We start from the raw sequence: 15,887 nt of genomic DNA, 5'->3' as shown, positions 1-15,887 counted from the left end.
CATGGAGCAAATTCATCTTTGGCCTTTTTGTATTTTTGGAACGGGCGGTGTGGCGTTATGAGCTTCCTGAGGGGACACTTCATGGGTCAGCTCCCGTCCTGCGGGAGGGGAGATCTACTTCGGCACCTTTCTCACTTCATTAGGGCCTTTATTTCCTCAGGCACCGCTGCCTCGTTTGAGGGACTGCTATCAGACACAAGGAGCAGGGCTCCAGCACTCCACACCACTCTGCAGAGTTCTGTGCACTCTGAACATAACTGTATCGATGCTTTGCTGTCAGTACGAACACTTCACACTTTGGATTCACTCATGGGGCAGAGAAATGCATGTTCTCATGTAAAAAAAAATGGGTTCTTTTTTCATCGCATTAACCCGCACAAGTTGGAGGGAACAAAAATGAAGGCAACGAAATTGCGAGGTGGTGCTATGCACTCTCAGCTAATCTAACCAAAGCAGATCAGGGAGGCCATCCAATTCTGTCTCGCTAGCCCTGCATGTAGACGGGCTTCCCGGTTTACCAGGGTCCTGAGGTCCTTACCCAGAGGCCGGGCGCGATCCCTGAGGTCACGGGGGTTGGGGTGCCTGTAGGTGTCCCTGTAGTGGTGTGCGATGGCCATGTCGTCCAGGCGGTAGTGCTGAGGTGGGGGCGGCGTGGGGTGAGGCAGGCCGTTGGGCTGGTAGGAGAGCCCGTTGCTGGGGCTGTAGCGCTGGCCAGGGCTGATCGTGCAGGGCCTCTTGCTGGGGTGATCTGGGTGCAAAGGCTCCCGGTCAAAGCCGTTCTCTTTGGTTCTGTCCAGAAGAGAGAGAGAAGGACACATTAATGGACACGGCCAGACACCCATCATTTGCACTTTAATTTGTCTTTAATTATCCCTCAAATCTGTTTAATGAACTCAGTAGCAAACTACATGCACAGCTATACACCTGTGTTGATATCGGCTGAACTTGATATCAGCTAACTAGCAACATAATGCTTTATAGGAGATCATGATGAGCACTATTTGGGTGCTCAAACTAGCACAAACATTCTCTCCAGTTTTTGAACGCAACAAACAAAGAAACAGGGAACAGTCATGACCAAATATGGAAGGAAGACTCCTGAGAACAGCACACTGTAGTGCTCAGCAAAGCGAGAGCCACATTTTTCATTGAAATTCACTTTCCTCCTGTCACATTTAAAAGTCAGCCGTGGGGTCTTCCGGAAGGGGGACGAAATGACGGATCAGTCATCCGAAGTGTCCGCGGAGGAGGAAGGGGGAGCCTCCGCGCTGAGCGAGCGCCTCCCCATGCCCTTGCCACTCACTGGGGCATCTGCAGATCCCACGACCCCGTCCCCCCCCGATGTCACCCCCGCCCCCGCTTCCCTGACGTATGGCTCCCCACATCACGGCAGAAACAGATTGAGCATCTTAACGAGCTGTTTTATGGACTCAGAATCCTCATTCACAGCAGACCATATGCACCCTCAACTCCCTTCCCCCAACGCGAGCATTTCTGTCCTCCAAGAAGATACATTTTTTTTCCATGCAACACTGGTCAGTTATTTAATGAAGATACAGCACTTTTACCAAATATTTACCGAACCACAGTGGCAAAAATACAGCACGATTAAAATTTTTTGTAAAAGAAAAAAAAAAAACCTTTTCCCTCTTGTCGGGTAAATGCCATTCATGGCGTGCAATACGCAGCACGCAGCACTTCCCGCATATTCATACCGCTGCCTTTGATAATAAAAGGCTGGAATGCTCTCGCATTGTATTCTAATGATCAAGAGTAGTGTTTCCAATTCAAATTCCAGCATTCCAATTTTTTCCTACAACAAAGCAAAGCCAAACTAAGCAGAAAAATCCAGCTTAGCAAGCCGGATTGGAGAAGGGACTCATCTGTATACGTTGCTGCCGATTTCCCTAGGCTCACTCTCCACACCTCTCAGATCTCAGAAATATGCAGGAATTACAAAAAGGCGTCACATGCAAAGTTCTTACGGCAACGGAGGCCGAAGGTGACGATTGTTCGTGTGTCTTTTTTTATTTTTTCGAGTACATTTTCTTTTCTGCAGAAACAGACAAATGAAAAAGTACGACATGCTCTGGATTAAGAGTTTAGGAAACGGCGGAACCAATAACTCACTCTCGTTTTCTGCACATTCACGGCAGACCTGTTCATTTTTGCAAAAAAAAAAAAAAAAAAAAGAAAGAAGTTCGCTTCAGTTTTACGATCATCACCGCTGGCCTGCACGTTTCACTGCGATTCCAGTAGACTGAGTAACAGCAGGTCATTACGGGACCGAATCAGAAAGCCAGCCGCGCCGCCACGCTGGCTGGGGACCGCGCCCGCCTTCTCCAGATGTGTCCCGCAAAAACCGCCGCGAACGCTCGGTTCCGCTCCATTAAGGAGTGTCCTCCGAAAATCCAGCGGACCGCGACGCGAGGCGCGCGACGGGCGACGATGAGCGCCTCGCAGGTTCCCCGTCTCTGCACCGAACCGGGCCCGTCCACCGAGGGAGCGGCCGTCCACAGTTCATACGGCAGCCGCCGCTGGGGAACCCGCGCAATTTCATGCTGGAACACAAAGACCCAACTGTTCACGAAAAAAAAAAAGCAATTTAGAACAAAACCAGGCATACGCCTAAAGGGGATGAGTGCACTCGCAAGACCTGCAAGAGCCCCGTCCCCAGGCTTGCATCGGAGAGAAGCTCGCTGACAGAGAGAAAATGGCTCTCCCCTGCCACCATGGCCAGGAATAATAAAGACCAGTAACGCTATGGCACATATGCCCCTGTAGCCTGAAACTACAAAACAGGGTTTTCGGCAGCGGAGTGACATAGAAATCAAATGAAAGTATCTCATAAATGAATGGGTCCACCATTAGTAAATCAGTGTCTCTTTCTTGGTTCCCAATGTCGTACCAGAGAAAATGGCAGATTCACGCATACATTCAATGGAAATTGGTAGATTCTTCAATGGAGAATGGCACGATGTGTTGAACGCTACACTTGTGACATCAAGGCTCAGTACAATAAAACTACATGGCCAATGCCTGTGGTCGCTGTCACAGTCTAGCTGACAACAGCAGAGGCTTCTGACAGTTCGAGGTGGGGAGGGCCTGTGCCTCACCTGTCAGGGGTCCTCCTCTTGCCGTTTTCGTTGACGTCCAGCAGCAGTTCGGAAGAGTCCACGGGAGAGGTGGTACTGGTGTCGAGGAGCAGCTGCTCGTGCTGGGCCAGGTACTGAGCTGGGTTCTGCTTGGCCAGCCGCGCACAGTGCAGGAGCTCGCGCTGCAGTAACGGTAGGTTGGCCTGTAGGGGGAGACACAGTTTTGTCCTCAATCTCTAATTCGAAGCACATTTGAAGCAACGTTCTCTTCTCATCTTTAGAGTTCTGGTATAGCTCCTTGAATCTGCTGTTTTCTCTGAGTATCCTCTGACCCATTGAGTGCTAAAGCACTCTTGGGCTTCCTTGTCACTGGAAAGTGCATGTAAACCACCCTAACTGCAGGAAGCAACATCAAAGTAGGCGGTTTAGAAGTGGATGGCATTTTGCTTTGTACCTGACAGCAAGGAGGTAACTGTTAGTAAACACGATCAGAAAGAAGACCCAGAAGTGCACAACTTCAAAGCCATTCTTAGGAACATTTTACAACAGGTGAAAGGTTTTCATTTTTTCATCCTGAGATGTAGAGGCCATTACTGAATTTTAATGAAATTAGGGGCCACTGTAGCTGGCCAAATTCAGAGAAACTTCAATAAGACCTTTCTCTCAAGGCCCTTTCATTACTTTCATTATTCTCAGACAAAGCTCTCTACCTTTGTTGCTTCACTGCTGTGTACATCTTCAAGAATACAAGCAATCAAACTCGTATTGTACTTTGAATGCCAAGTAGTGCTCTGAAGGACTTTTCAATAAACATTCAGGCAACTTCGATCGACAAAAACAAACCAAAAGCACTCTCATCAATTCATTAGCTAGAGCAATTCAAGAACCTGACAGAAATAACCAGACAAGTATTACAGACACTGTTATTTGTGTTTCTGACTTCTTGTGAAAATGAATGGTTGCTGTAAGTCAATGTTTCTTATTTAGAAAAAGAAAACACTTGAGCGTAATAATTCCATGAACTAGTATACAGATAAATACTTTCCTCAATTTTGTTTGAACAAAAGGCTCTAATGGGAGAATTTTCCACTTTGCATAGCCCCTGCTTGAAAATTGAGTAAAAAAAAGGTTTATGAGAAATAACAGGCGCCAATCACTGACTGTGCCGATAGCTGTTTAAGTTAATGATCCGTTAATAGTTTATGATGCCAATTACAGCAAACCTGGATTGCTTTAACCCCACTGACCCCCAAGCTTTAATTTACCGAAGGTCATTTTAATTGCTCGCACTTCATACTGTCAGACTGGCCTAGAATATACAGAGCAAAAAAACACAAAAAAAAAAACAAAGCAAGAAAATGCTCAATATCAACACAACACTGAAAACAGCTAATGTCCAAAAGCAAGCAAGCCCTTCCCCCCACATATAAACAACCATTAGCTTTGAGCAACATTTATTGTTACTGCGGAGGTAGAGATTCCCAGCATTCACGGGCTCACTATGCTAGAACAAAATATCACATTATGGACTGTTGACATTGGTATTCATTGTAATTTTAGTTTTTTAAAATTGCATGACTACATTATAACTCTTCCAGTATCTTCACATTCCCACTAGATAATTTTTACATACTCTATTACTGCTCAATGTAGGCTTCCACTGACATCATCTGCATGTTTTGTAAAATGTCTAATTGGTTTTATCTTAAGCATTAATTTTGCAACAGTTGCTTGACGTATCACTGATTGAAATATTGTCACTATTCTTATTACAAAGAAACAGCAACCACAAAAATGTACGCTGAGGTTTATTTCAAAGCCACATTGTGTCGTTCTTATGAGAAAGCTGTACTCATGCTTAGTATTCGTTAGTATGCCTCATGGGTTAATCACGCAATTAATAACTTTTTATATATAAGTATCGTGTTGCTATTGTGTGAGTGTTTCTATCGACTGTATTATGAGTTTGTTTTCCTGAGGGGTGAAATATAAGTGTATATTTACTTACAGTTCATTTTAAAGAGAATTTAAAAATGACAAATGCATACATTTATGGCCGTATATGATTGTCTTTAACACTTGCAGGCACACATTTATGCACTTGTTTTGTTCAGTGAGTCATCGCACTGAGATTTCCATAACCATACACGTTCAGTATAACAAGCTCGATAAGTGGTTTATGCTACTGGCCCCATAAAAGCCGGCCCTTGAAAGGCAAGGCAACCCGGAGTTGTCCTGCTGGCTCTTGTTTTGGTCCCAGATTAGATCATTAGAAGAGTGTGTAATATCCTTCCAGTAAATGTTTCTCCATAAACACAAAATGGAAGAGAGGGTCGGGAGGTGACATTAGCCTAATGAAACTAAGACTCTAATGCACATTGTTGCAGCTGCGTTCGAATGCACTTATAAAAACCCACAGTCCCACCGCCATATGGTATTTGTCATTAAGGGCTCCTTTGAGGAAAAGCACTAAAATTAGAAAAGGAAAAAAAAGTTGCATCTTTGACTCCGACCGTTCTGACTCAGTGATAAAGTAGCCATATGGAGGACGGTAGTGAGAAAGTTCTGGAAGTGTCCTTGTATGCTTCTCTCGATCCGTCAGCCGCCATAACCCCTAATGGAAGAAATTTCTGCAGCACGGAGTCGTCCTGGAGTTTCTACTGAGATGATGAAATGCAAGAGAATGACTCAGTGCATGTACAGGGGCGAGACATTCTGGGATCAATTCATCATGTTTCCGGACATGAACAGGACACGGATGATCCATACTTAGAGAGTTCATATTTCAGAGCAGAGAGAGAGAAAATATCAATCATGGACCTGCTGCAGCAGAAAAGCTGACATTTCCCTCAGGTTAGAGGAAAAAAAATCAAAGGAAATATGTGGCTGTATATATACCAAGCATCAAATTTTACCTAGATCAGTTGAGGACATTCTGACACAGTCCACAGTACGCGCCATACTGAGATTTTCCAGTACGTCCATGTAGTTTGTAACACTCAAGGCAAAATGCATTAGAATGGTTTGAGTCTATGCTACGTCATTAGCCAGCTATGAAACCACAAGAGATGGGACACAACTGACCTCATCCCACCAGTGTTAAGTCTGCCATGATTCCTGGCCACATCAGGGGTTTCATAACCAGCTAGATAAAAGCCCAGTTGACCCATACATGCTCTGCAGTATATGTAGATGCACAATATCTATAATTTTCTCACATTTACACCATCAGAGTGTAGTTGCCACACTTCATATTTTTACATAATGCATGGCCTGCAATTAACTAATTGCGCAGTGGAATGATGTAACACTACCAGCTATTTGCGATTATAATTGTCTTTATTTGTGCGCTGTTGCTTCTTATTGTTGCTACTTGGCTATACTGACGAAGCTGTTTGCTAAGCAGGACTGCGGACTTCCAATATTAAAATATTAAGAGTTTAAAATGATGCTATATTGCTACTATTGTGCAAACAATTACCTGGATGCAAACTGCAGACCCAAGTAGGAATCCATCTAATCCTAAAGACACATCAACTGTACGCCTCTTGCATAGCTTCTATAAGTTTCATTCATATCTTTCAAGCTAAAATACTATAGGAAAATGCAACAAAAATCCCTTCAGACACATTCACAGGGAACATGTCAATTTATGCCTTTCTCCTTTCTTCCATTCACTTTAAAAAAAGGAATGGTAATAGAAACATGCACAATTCAGCTTCAGAACCATTCAAATGGTTTCCAGATCAGTGGGTTGTGCAATACCTTTAGAAATGGGATGACAAAAGGTCGTAGTGGGAAGTTTGTAGCTTCTTGAAGTTTGGAATGAAATTCTTCTATGGTCAGGGTGGAGTTCTGTGAGAGAGAGAAAGAGAGAGAAAGAGCAAGAGAGAGAAAGAGAGAGAGAGAGGAAGAGAGAGAGATCACATATGGAACATGTTACGTGAGAATATTCTTATTGGAGGTAAAAAAATATCCCGCTACAGACGGAATGGTTTTAGGATGTAGAACCCTAATAGGAAGCACATGGTGGACTAGAGCAAAGCAAGCTGCGCAGGGAGGGTAGCTTTAGGCTCCTTAAGAAACGTGCAGACTCTGACCCCCTGAATGCACAGCACAGGGTCTGAAATATTGAAATGAGCTGCTGGTGCTGTATACATGCGCAGGTTACAGTAACAGAGCAAATGTTTAACCACGGAATCATGTTTTTTTCTCTCTCTCTCTGGGAGATATAAGACGGTTTAAATACTTTTGCACGTATGTGTGATACGGTAATCTGTGTGGGGGGGAGGGGGGGGTTTGAGCCGATTCTGTTTGATCCGTTTAATAATGATACCGAGCGAACAAGGCGCCTACCCCAGTGGGGCTGGCGTGCATCTCCCCCAGACGGCTCGCGGCTGAATTGGTTTTCACATCATTTAGTTTCTTAAAAAGACTCCTTTTTTTATCTGCCCCCTTGCCAGTTTATCTTATTTAAACAGACAGACAGCACAGTGACACTATTTTCAATTTCAAAAATGCCAGTTTAAGATATAAATAAATAAATAAATAAGTAAATAAAACCCACAGCCTCTTCCTCATTTTCCCAGACCTGAATTTTGTTACATTAGTCCTACATCTGTTCCCCCAGATTGCACAGTTCTGTTTTGACAGCCAGAAATCCTCCAGAGCTTTCCTTTAGCATTGCGAGTGCTAATTAAGTGTGTCACTCTTTTCAATAAAGTGGAGCGTGGAGAGAATTAAAGAAAAATAAGGAAGCCAAAGAGACTCTGAAGCCTTGTGCGTAAAGGATGCGAAAAGCGTAATGGCAAAAGGATACAGAACAAAGTACAAATTCCACTTATTTTTATGATTGTATTTATTTGTAACTGTAATTAAAGGCATTCTATGTTTTCCAGGAATACATTATTGCGCAATTATTCCTTTTCCTGAAATCAGTGCATCATTGAACACAGCTGGAATGCATATGGGCTTTCTTTGCTGGATGTCATCCAGACCAGATGAAACGAATATCTACTTGGTAATCAAAAATCATGAAACCGGAGCAATTTGGTGTTTCCGTACGGGGTGGAACCTGTTAAATTCAGTGCCCATAAAAGCTTTGTAATTTGAGGAAAGCGGGAAGGTCAAAGACTTGAACCCATTGCACAGAACATTCATCCAGCTGTTCGGTCAATGAAACACAATAACCATAGATTGCTCAATCCTGACCTTATTTGGCCTAAACTGTACTGTGACTGTGTGACTCCCTGCTCGAGAATCCCAGTAGCTTTTTGTTGTATAAAATACTGAATATATACATATATGCTGACAATATTAATGGAAAAAAGTATTTCCATTAATATTCTGAACTAACTCCCTCTTTTATACAATTGTACCTTTTTGTGAGTATTTAGTTGAAAATCTCTCTCTCTCTCTCTCTCTCTCTCTCACACACACACACACACACACACAGCTCTTACATGTGTGTAACCATTGCTCTTCATGAGCCTACCACTCTTAGTCCATCCATATGCGCTGAAACTCACCACGAGGCCCAGCACCAGCGTGCGGACTCTCTCGCCGATCTCCGGGGAGATGTCATTCCCGAACTGCTGCAGCGTCGTGAGGAAGCGCTTCAGCTTGCTGAGCTGCCGGGCGCCACAGGCCGGCGGGAGCTGCTGATTGGCCAGCGAGGAGGACGAGGATGAGGAGGGCCCGTTGCTGAAGCCATTGGGCGGTGAGGGAGCTCCGTTCAAAGCCGTAGGAGAGTGGCTGGTGCCATTGGTTACTGAGCACAGGAACAATGCAAGGAAAATATGTGCAACGTGGTTATCTATTGTATAATATATTTATAATAATAAATTTATAATATAAAATTTTGTACAGTTTCAATGTATTCCATGTTTATTCTATTTGATTTATTTATGTATAGTTATTTGAGGATTTGCATGCCAATGACAACATTTTAATCTTAACACGTACGATATATATATTGCGAAACCAAAACAAATCCACATAGTAAAAACCTTTTTCTACAGGCATAAGTGAAAGCAAGAACACAAAACTCAATCCCTTAATGGGATTAAGCTGTGTGCCCCCCCCCCCCCCACAGGAATGAAGGAACAAGATACTCCAGCTACATCTGGTAACAATTGCATAAAATCAAAGCGCTCACTTTGTTAAACCTTCAGAATTTATAATTACAGCTTGTTATTAAGGGCTCCTCGTTGCTCTACAACCAGCTATATGCGTGCTAATTGCAGAGTCCAAGTGATCTGGTTAAGGGATCTGGCATCATCCACTATGAACAAAAGCTGCTGCTGACAGCCAATCGCTGTTCATTTACTCTGATGTGATGTTTCAAGCAACAGCAAAGACTTAAAAAAAGACGGTAAAAAAGGCCTTTAAAGTCTTTTTAATGTTTTTAATGTGCATCATTTTGAATATAAATGAAGACATGATCTATTAAGACATTAGTTGGGAATGGTTGGCATGGCATATGTTAAATGCTGTGCATGCCCCGTGAAATGGCTTTAAAAATAAATGAACAAGCGATTTGGAGTGACCTTGACTAGCGCGCGTCTCTTGACTAACTATAATGAAATCACTTATCTGGCCTGAGCCAGCCCTAATCAGTGAAACCATCCATTGAGAATGAACATTGATTGTGCTGGCCCTGCCTGGCCTGTGAGGCCCCAGTGAGGTGTCTGAGCGTGTGCGTTCTTCAGGGTCTGCGCTCACGTGTGGTGGGCGTGAACGAGCTGGTCCTGGGGGCACCCTGCGTGGTCGGAGGCGGCGGCATGGTGGGCGGAGTCAACCTGGATTGTGTCTTCACATCCGCAGGTGAGTCGGGCATGGTGGAGAGCTTCTCAGTACGATCTGAGGAGATAAAAGGAGGGCGGGATTATTCTCGTTTGTTCGCTGACCTGACGCCTTCATCGATGGTGATGTACTGTAGGTGTGCAACAGAGCTGGACTTCAAGCAAAGCCATTAGAGTCAATGTTATGGCCTAGAAAAAAACTCCCAGCCCCTGAGGTCTCTCCACGCACTTTGTGCTCTCCCCACATGTGACGGATCTGGGCCAATTACAGATGAGCGCTCCGCGTGCGATGCCAAGCGAGTCAGCCCCGGTCAAGGGTACAATGCTAGTTATGATTCCATTTCCTCCACATCAATTCAGCGGTAACAGCCTCCATAGGAGTCTTCCTCAGGCAGACTCCGAGCCCTGACCAGGGCAGCAGACTCTTAACAACTCCCAGAGCCCGGAGAGAGCACCCCTGATGCAGCCCGGCCCCGACGACGGGCTCAGATGTGCAGCTCCTCAGTCCTCCGGCTGCAGAGCCCCTGCACCTGTACCGCGGAACGGACAGATGTTTCCTCCGCTAATGACAGACCTTTCATCCAGCCACCCCTGCGGCAGATTTGAAAGCCTAAGTATCTCACGCGCGGATGTTGCGGGGGAGACCCTAACAAGTCCCAGAGTTCTGTGCAAAACCCGGGGCTGGCATTGTTTCAGTGGGGTCAGTGCAGAGGCTTTCTGCAGGCAGTTCGATGCTCTTATTTTAAGTACCTGTAACTACTGCAAAAACTAGCGCTATTCTGCGTGCTAGGCAATCGTGAACTATCCTTATGCCAGAGTGATACATTCATCTACCCAAAAACTATTTCATTCAAAGTACGGAAATATGGTAAGGGCACAGAAACTGCAACTATAGAAAGACTCTCAGGTGATAAAAGCGTAAAAATGGCAAAAAAAAGAAAGTTGTTTCCACCTAGGTGTTAACAAGTGTCTTGAGCTCTCAATCGTATCACGAAAGTCAACAACTGCTATCAGGCAGCCGTATTTTGAAAACAGAAGGAAAGAGGAGCACACAATTGTGTCTAAGGGAAGGAGGAAGGGAGGAAAGGGAGGTCCTTCCATGGAAACAGCCATTATCTGTGGTGGAGGACTCACAGGACACACTATAATCAGGGTGGTAGATGGACATATTCCAGACACAGGCCTCGCTGACAGTTCCCAGAACTGAGGCATGATGGGACAGGCAAGAGATGGTAGGAGACACCTCCGTTACTCCCTTCTCAGCCAATGACAGAGGCTATAATCGTCCACACTCTCTTCTCAGCCAATGACAGAGGTCACAATTGTCCACACTTGCCTCTCAGCCAATGACTGATGCTAAACCCTCCCACACTCCCTTCATAGCTAGTGACAGGGGGCGGTAAACTACCACACTTTCTAGTTGTTTTAGAGCAAACAACTCAGATAGTCAGCTGCATGCCACATAAAGCACCTAGTAATGAGGTACAGAAGTGTTATTCTGTTTAACTGTCAACTCTTCTTATTTAATATATATATATATATATATATATATATATATATATAGATGACACTTTGATGAGCTTATATATTCATTGTATGTTCTGTTTAGTTTAGAAATTTCTGGGCAAAGCATGCTGTCCATCTGTGCAACAACAATTGCTATAGAGAAAATAAACCGCACCAGCATCTGATATATCTCATACACACACTTCTGGACCAAAAATAAACATTATTTCAGAAATTGCTGCACATAATGAAATTTATGATCACAAAAAGTCACCTTGGATTTCTACACTGAATTCAATGGGCAGCAAGCGCTTTTGCCCTCAAGCATGTGCAGTAAAGGCTGTTTCCCCTTACTTCCTAGGCTTCACCGCTTGGCCCCTCCTACCCTCTCCCGTTCCTATGTAAGCAGGTATAAGTGCACCGCACTGAATTGTATAAGAACACGTGCATTACAGGCTTACTTCCAGGACGGGAGCATTCTTATTGCTACATAGGCTATAATTACATTGGAAGTGCCCTTACGGTGTCATAAACTGTGCAGTGAGTTTAGGTTCCCCTCATCCTGAACTGAGTGCAATATTAACACCTTGAAACTGCACCTGCATCTGTACACTGTACATTACTGCTTTGGGCAAAACACTGACCTATGTGCTGACTGTCCTGAGCATTGACCAGAGATGGAAAGCCCAGAGGTTGGAAAGTAAAAATCCTGCCATGTATTTTTTCCACCCATGAACTCAGCCAGGTGATTTAACTAATGAGCAAATCCAGGTGGATAGGGGATACTGGGGAGGAGATTTACTTTCTGAACTTGGACTGCCCACCCCTGGCTCTGACTGACCTGTGTATTGACGGACATGTCCACTGACTGCCCTGTGCCAAATCAAGTAAAGGCCAGAGGTTTTCCATGGGTAGCCTGTCGCAACCCTCCTAAATGGAGTAGAACCCCTCTCATGCCAGGGCTAGGTCCTGCCAGGGTGATAAAGATCCACAATTTTTGGCTCCATCTGACCCTTCCTCCCGGGCACTGGTGATGAGCTATGAGGGTAGGGAGGCAGTGAAGGCAACAGAGTCCAAACCACATCTGTGAAAACTGACTGACTCTCCAATAATAATCTGCTCAGTGCTCAGCGAGCCCCCTCCAGCTCTCTCCCTGAACCCGCTTCCATAGATAACAGTCCTTGTCGCCAAGAGCGAAAAAAAATACAAAATAAAAATCACACTCTGTACCCTTGGTTAAAAAATGAGGTTTTCATTAAAATAGTTTATTTGTTCCAGCGCTGGAAATACTTGAGCCGCATATTTATTTTATTAGGTAAAGATGTAACGGGATAATTACGGAAGTATATAGTTTTACTAAATTGCTTCTTTACGTTATCATTTCCTTTAAGCGTCAAAACGAAAAAAAAAAAAAACGGGTCTGAAATAACAGGCGTAATTAAACGATGGATCAGCTTTCAGTTCTCTGAAGGTTGCAAAATATCTCAGAAGAAAATCTAGAAAATTCCAAATGCTACAAAAATAACTGTCAGGCCACATGGAAGTCTTGCGCAACTTTAAAACCAGCTTTCTGGAGATTGAAAGGAATATCCATTGAGGATATGGCTTTATTTTTTCCCTCTTCTGCATCATACATTCAGTGGGATTCTGTGTGGTTGTCTCTGACAGCCTGACGGGTCTCACAGATTTGAGGAAACTGTTGTGAAACATTGACTTGGATGACGATGAGAAGTAAATTAATCTGAACAACAACAGGAAAGAACTGACAAGATAAGAGGTGAGACATGACACATTTATGCAGGATTAAAGACTTAAATTAACCAACCTCACACACTGGAGTCCTACAAGAGAGTATTGTTGCAAGATGACAAATTCATCCATTATTTCCAGTCAAATGGCTCCCTCCCTGTCACAAATGCTCAGAAGAGGGGTGTAACTGGGCCATCAAAAAGGAAAGGAACCAAATAGCACCATTACACCATTCACTGGAAACAGATCTGAAAGCCATTGCAAATGGTCACGCATCTTAGAGTAATATTAACAATATGAGTATTACTAAAGCATTTGTTAATATAATATAAAGTAAACACCCTTATCAGGGGCCAAGCAAAATGTAGAACACAATCACGGCAGAAAAAAAAGAAAACATTCGTAAACAAAATCTTGAATGTAATATTACAATATTTCAATATGATTTGTTGCAGATAGAACCAACAGCCTCCTTTGATTAAAAAGGGGGAGGGGGAAGCTTATATTGGTACGAGGTTTGCAGTGGAGGATTAGCCGTGGGGTCAGTGCTATGATTGAATTCATGTTGAGGGCAGGCCGTGAGGAGTGCGACCCTCCATCGCTTATGTTCCTCCCCCTCTACGACGGAGCCGGATGATAAAGGAAGGGGTCGGCCTCTAATCCATTCGTACACTCAAAGAGAACAGGCCCCCAGTGGCTCATGGGATTTCAGATAAATTCAAGAAAGATGGCTCCAACATTCAGTCACCATCGCATTTGTTTCTTGTTAAACTCCCCACCAATCGCACCAAGGAGTGTCTCTGGCGTTTGGACGGTACCTGTGTCCAAAATCATCAAGCCTTTTCAGAAAGAGCATGTGCAAGTTCCTCCAAAGAACAGTGACCTGCCATTATGTGTAATTTTCCATATTTTCAAAAGTGAAGATGAAATTATTGCATTTTAAATGCTCAAAAAGCACAAAAATTAACAGGAAGTAAAGATATAGAAATCATAGTCTTCGAGAAATAAAAATATAAATTGCAGCCTTTCATAAAACAAAACAAACTACTGCCAAAATTGTCCTTAATGGAGGGGATCTATACTGAAAACAAACTGTTGGGAGTTTACAATCATGAATTCCACAAACCGCCAATCATGGTATTATAAATCAGTGTTGTCACAATAAAAATTTTAAAACTTTGGTAAGACAAAGACATTCGAAAGGACTTTTAATGAATGACTAAACTGTTGACATGATTAAAAACTATTTTTTATAGATAACTCGAGGTAGTGCAGAGGAACATTAATTTTCAATGGACTATGTGTAATATACTATGTGTAGGCTACACTACTTGAGCTTTATCACAGAGGCGAGTTGTCAATCACAGCAGCATGCATCTACCACTCTTATTAATGGCCTGGTAGCTCTGCGGGGGGTCAGCTTAGTGCATTAAAATGGCCGTTTGGGCATTAGTAGAAGTCATCAATCAACGGCGTCGAATATGGCAAAATATCATATCAAGATATGTTCAGCCAGTTTCACCGCATACGATAGGCTACCAGGACATTTACATTTAGCAGTTCTACTGCAAATGTACAAGTTAACTGAACCGGCACAACGCAACTAACAATGCAGCAGCCTACTCAATTAGTATTTTATTAAACATAAAAGGTTAATTGCATTAACTGTTATTATTTTGTTTCATTTAGCATATTTTACAAATAAAGGTGGTTTCTTAATTAAATGTCGAATTTTGAAAATCCAAACCAGCTCCAAAAAACGGAGCCAGCCCCCTTTTGTGACTAGTTCTTACGTCACATTGGCCATTTTCATTTCCTTTGAGGAAAACTAGCAAACTCAGTTAACCATCTATAGTATGGTAAGTAGAAAAATACGTTGTGGCACTGTAAACATTTTTCTGTATATAGTCAGCTGTTTGTTTCTGTGCAGTTTTTCCCATAAAAAAACTATGACACCATTGGTTGAAATATAAATGAATTACGATGAATTAACAATGCGGTTGTTGACGAATAGGCTAACAGCGATCTCCACGATAAGCTGGGAATAGCATTTTCAACAGGTGACGGGGTAGCCAGTTTCACCATATCGCCAACCCCTAGCCATCAATAGCTAACTATAATTTACAGGGCCATAATAATGTTTCACCATAGCCAGGATAGTTTACCAAGGCCACATAAAGTCTCAGTGACTTTGTAGAAATGGAAATGGCGGCTCTCACTAACTAAATTATGCACATTATTTGTAAAGGGCGGCATGTTCCTTTGCCAAATTTGTTGTGGTCGGACCCTTATGCGCTGCTCTTGGCGATAGCATCACTTATACGTGGGCTTAGTGGTGCCCTTCACCTTTCCTTCTTCGTTTGCCTCAAATGAGAAGTTTTTCGAAACAGCGTGTTGTGTTCTTTTTCTACCAAAACCGGTAGCGGAGGCTTGCACTTGTCATTATAAGGGAATACCGCAAAATATCGTTGGGTATCACAGTCAAAAGCAGCACAACGAGTGAGAGGTTTAGCTGGCTTGGAGAGAGACGGGGCTGCACTATGTGGGCAACTTATGTGTGCGTTTTCTCGGCTGTTTGTTGCTGGCGGAGCAAACAAAATGGTCGTTGTGATATTGCCCTTTCCTCTCGATAAATAGTCCAGTTTTTCATGGGAAAATGGCACGTGCTGGTTTTGATTGATAAATTAATATTTATCGAAAAATCTATATTTTTGACAACACTATTACAAATATG

At 43.3% G+C, this 15,887-nt stretch overlaps 1 protein-coding gene across 5 annotated transcripts in view; it reads right to left on the bottom strand.

Moving 5' to 3' along the window:
* The window catches only part of runx1t1 (RUNX1 partner transcriptional co-repressor 1), a 59,058-nt gene that overhangs the window by 8,049 nt on the left and 35,122 nt on the right, over positions 1 to 15,887 (bottom strand). For all 5 annotated transcript variants that reach the window (XM_035430762.1, XM_035430765.1, XM_035430760.1 and 2 more), the window contains 5 exons: positions 9,819 to 9,956; positions 8,624 to 8,865; positions 6,861 to 6,950; positions 3,117 to 3,298; positions 539 to 789 (listed from right to left, as the gene is read on the bottom strand). In XM_035430762.1, coding sequence (XP_035286653.1) covers positions 539 to 789; positions 3,117 to 3,298; positions 6,861 to 6,950; positions 8,624 to 8,865; positions 9,819 to 9,956 — 903 coding nt within the window. The remainder of the gene's footprint in view (positions 1 to 538; positions 790 to 3,116; positions 3,299 to 6,860; positions 6,951 to 8,623; positions 8,866 to 9,818; positions 9,957 to 15,887) is intronic.

This window comes from Anguilla anguilla, chromosome 8, assembly GCF_013347855.1.
Source record: "Anguilla anguilla isolate fAngAng1 chromosome 8, fAngAng1.pri, whole genome shotgun sequence".
NCBI classification, from domain to species: domain Eukaryota; kingdom Metazoa; phylum Chordata; class Actinopteri; order Anguilliformes; family Anguillidae; genus Anguilla; species Anguilla anguilla.
The sequence above is the reverse complement of the archived record's forward strand: the minus strand, read 5'-3'. Positions and strand labels throughout refer to the sequence as shown.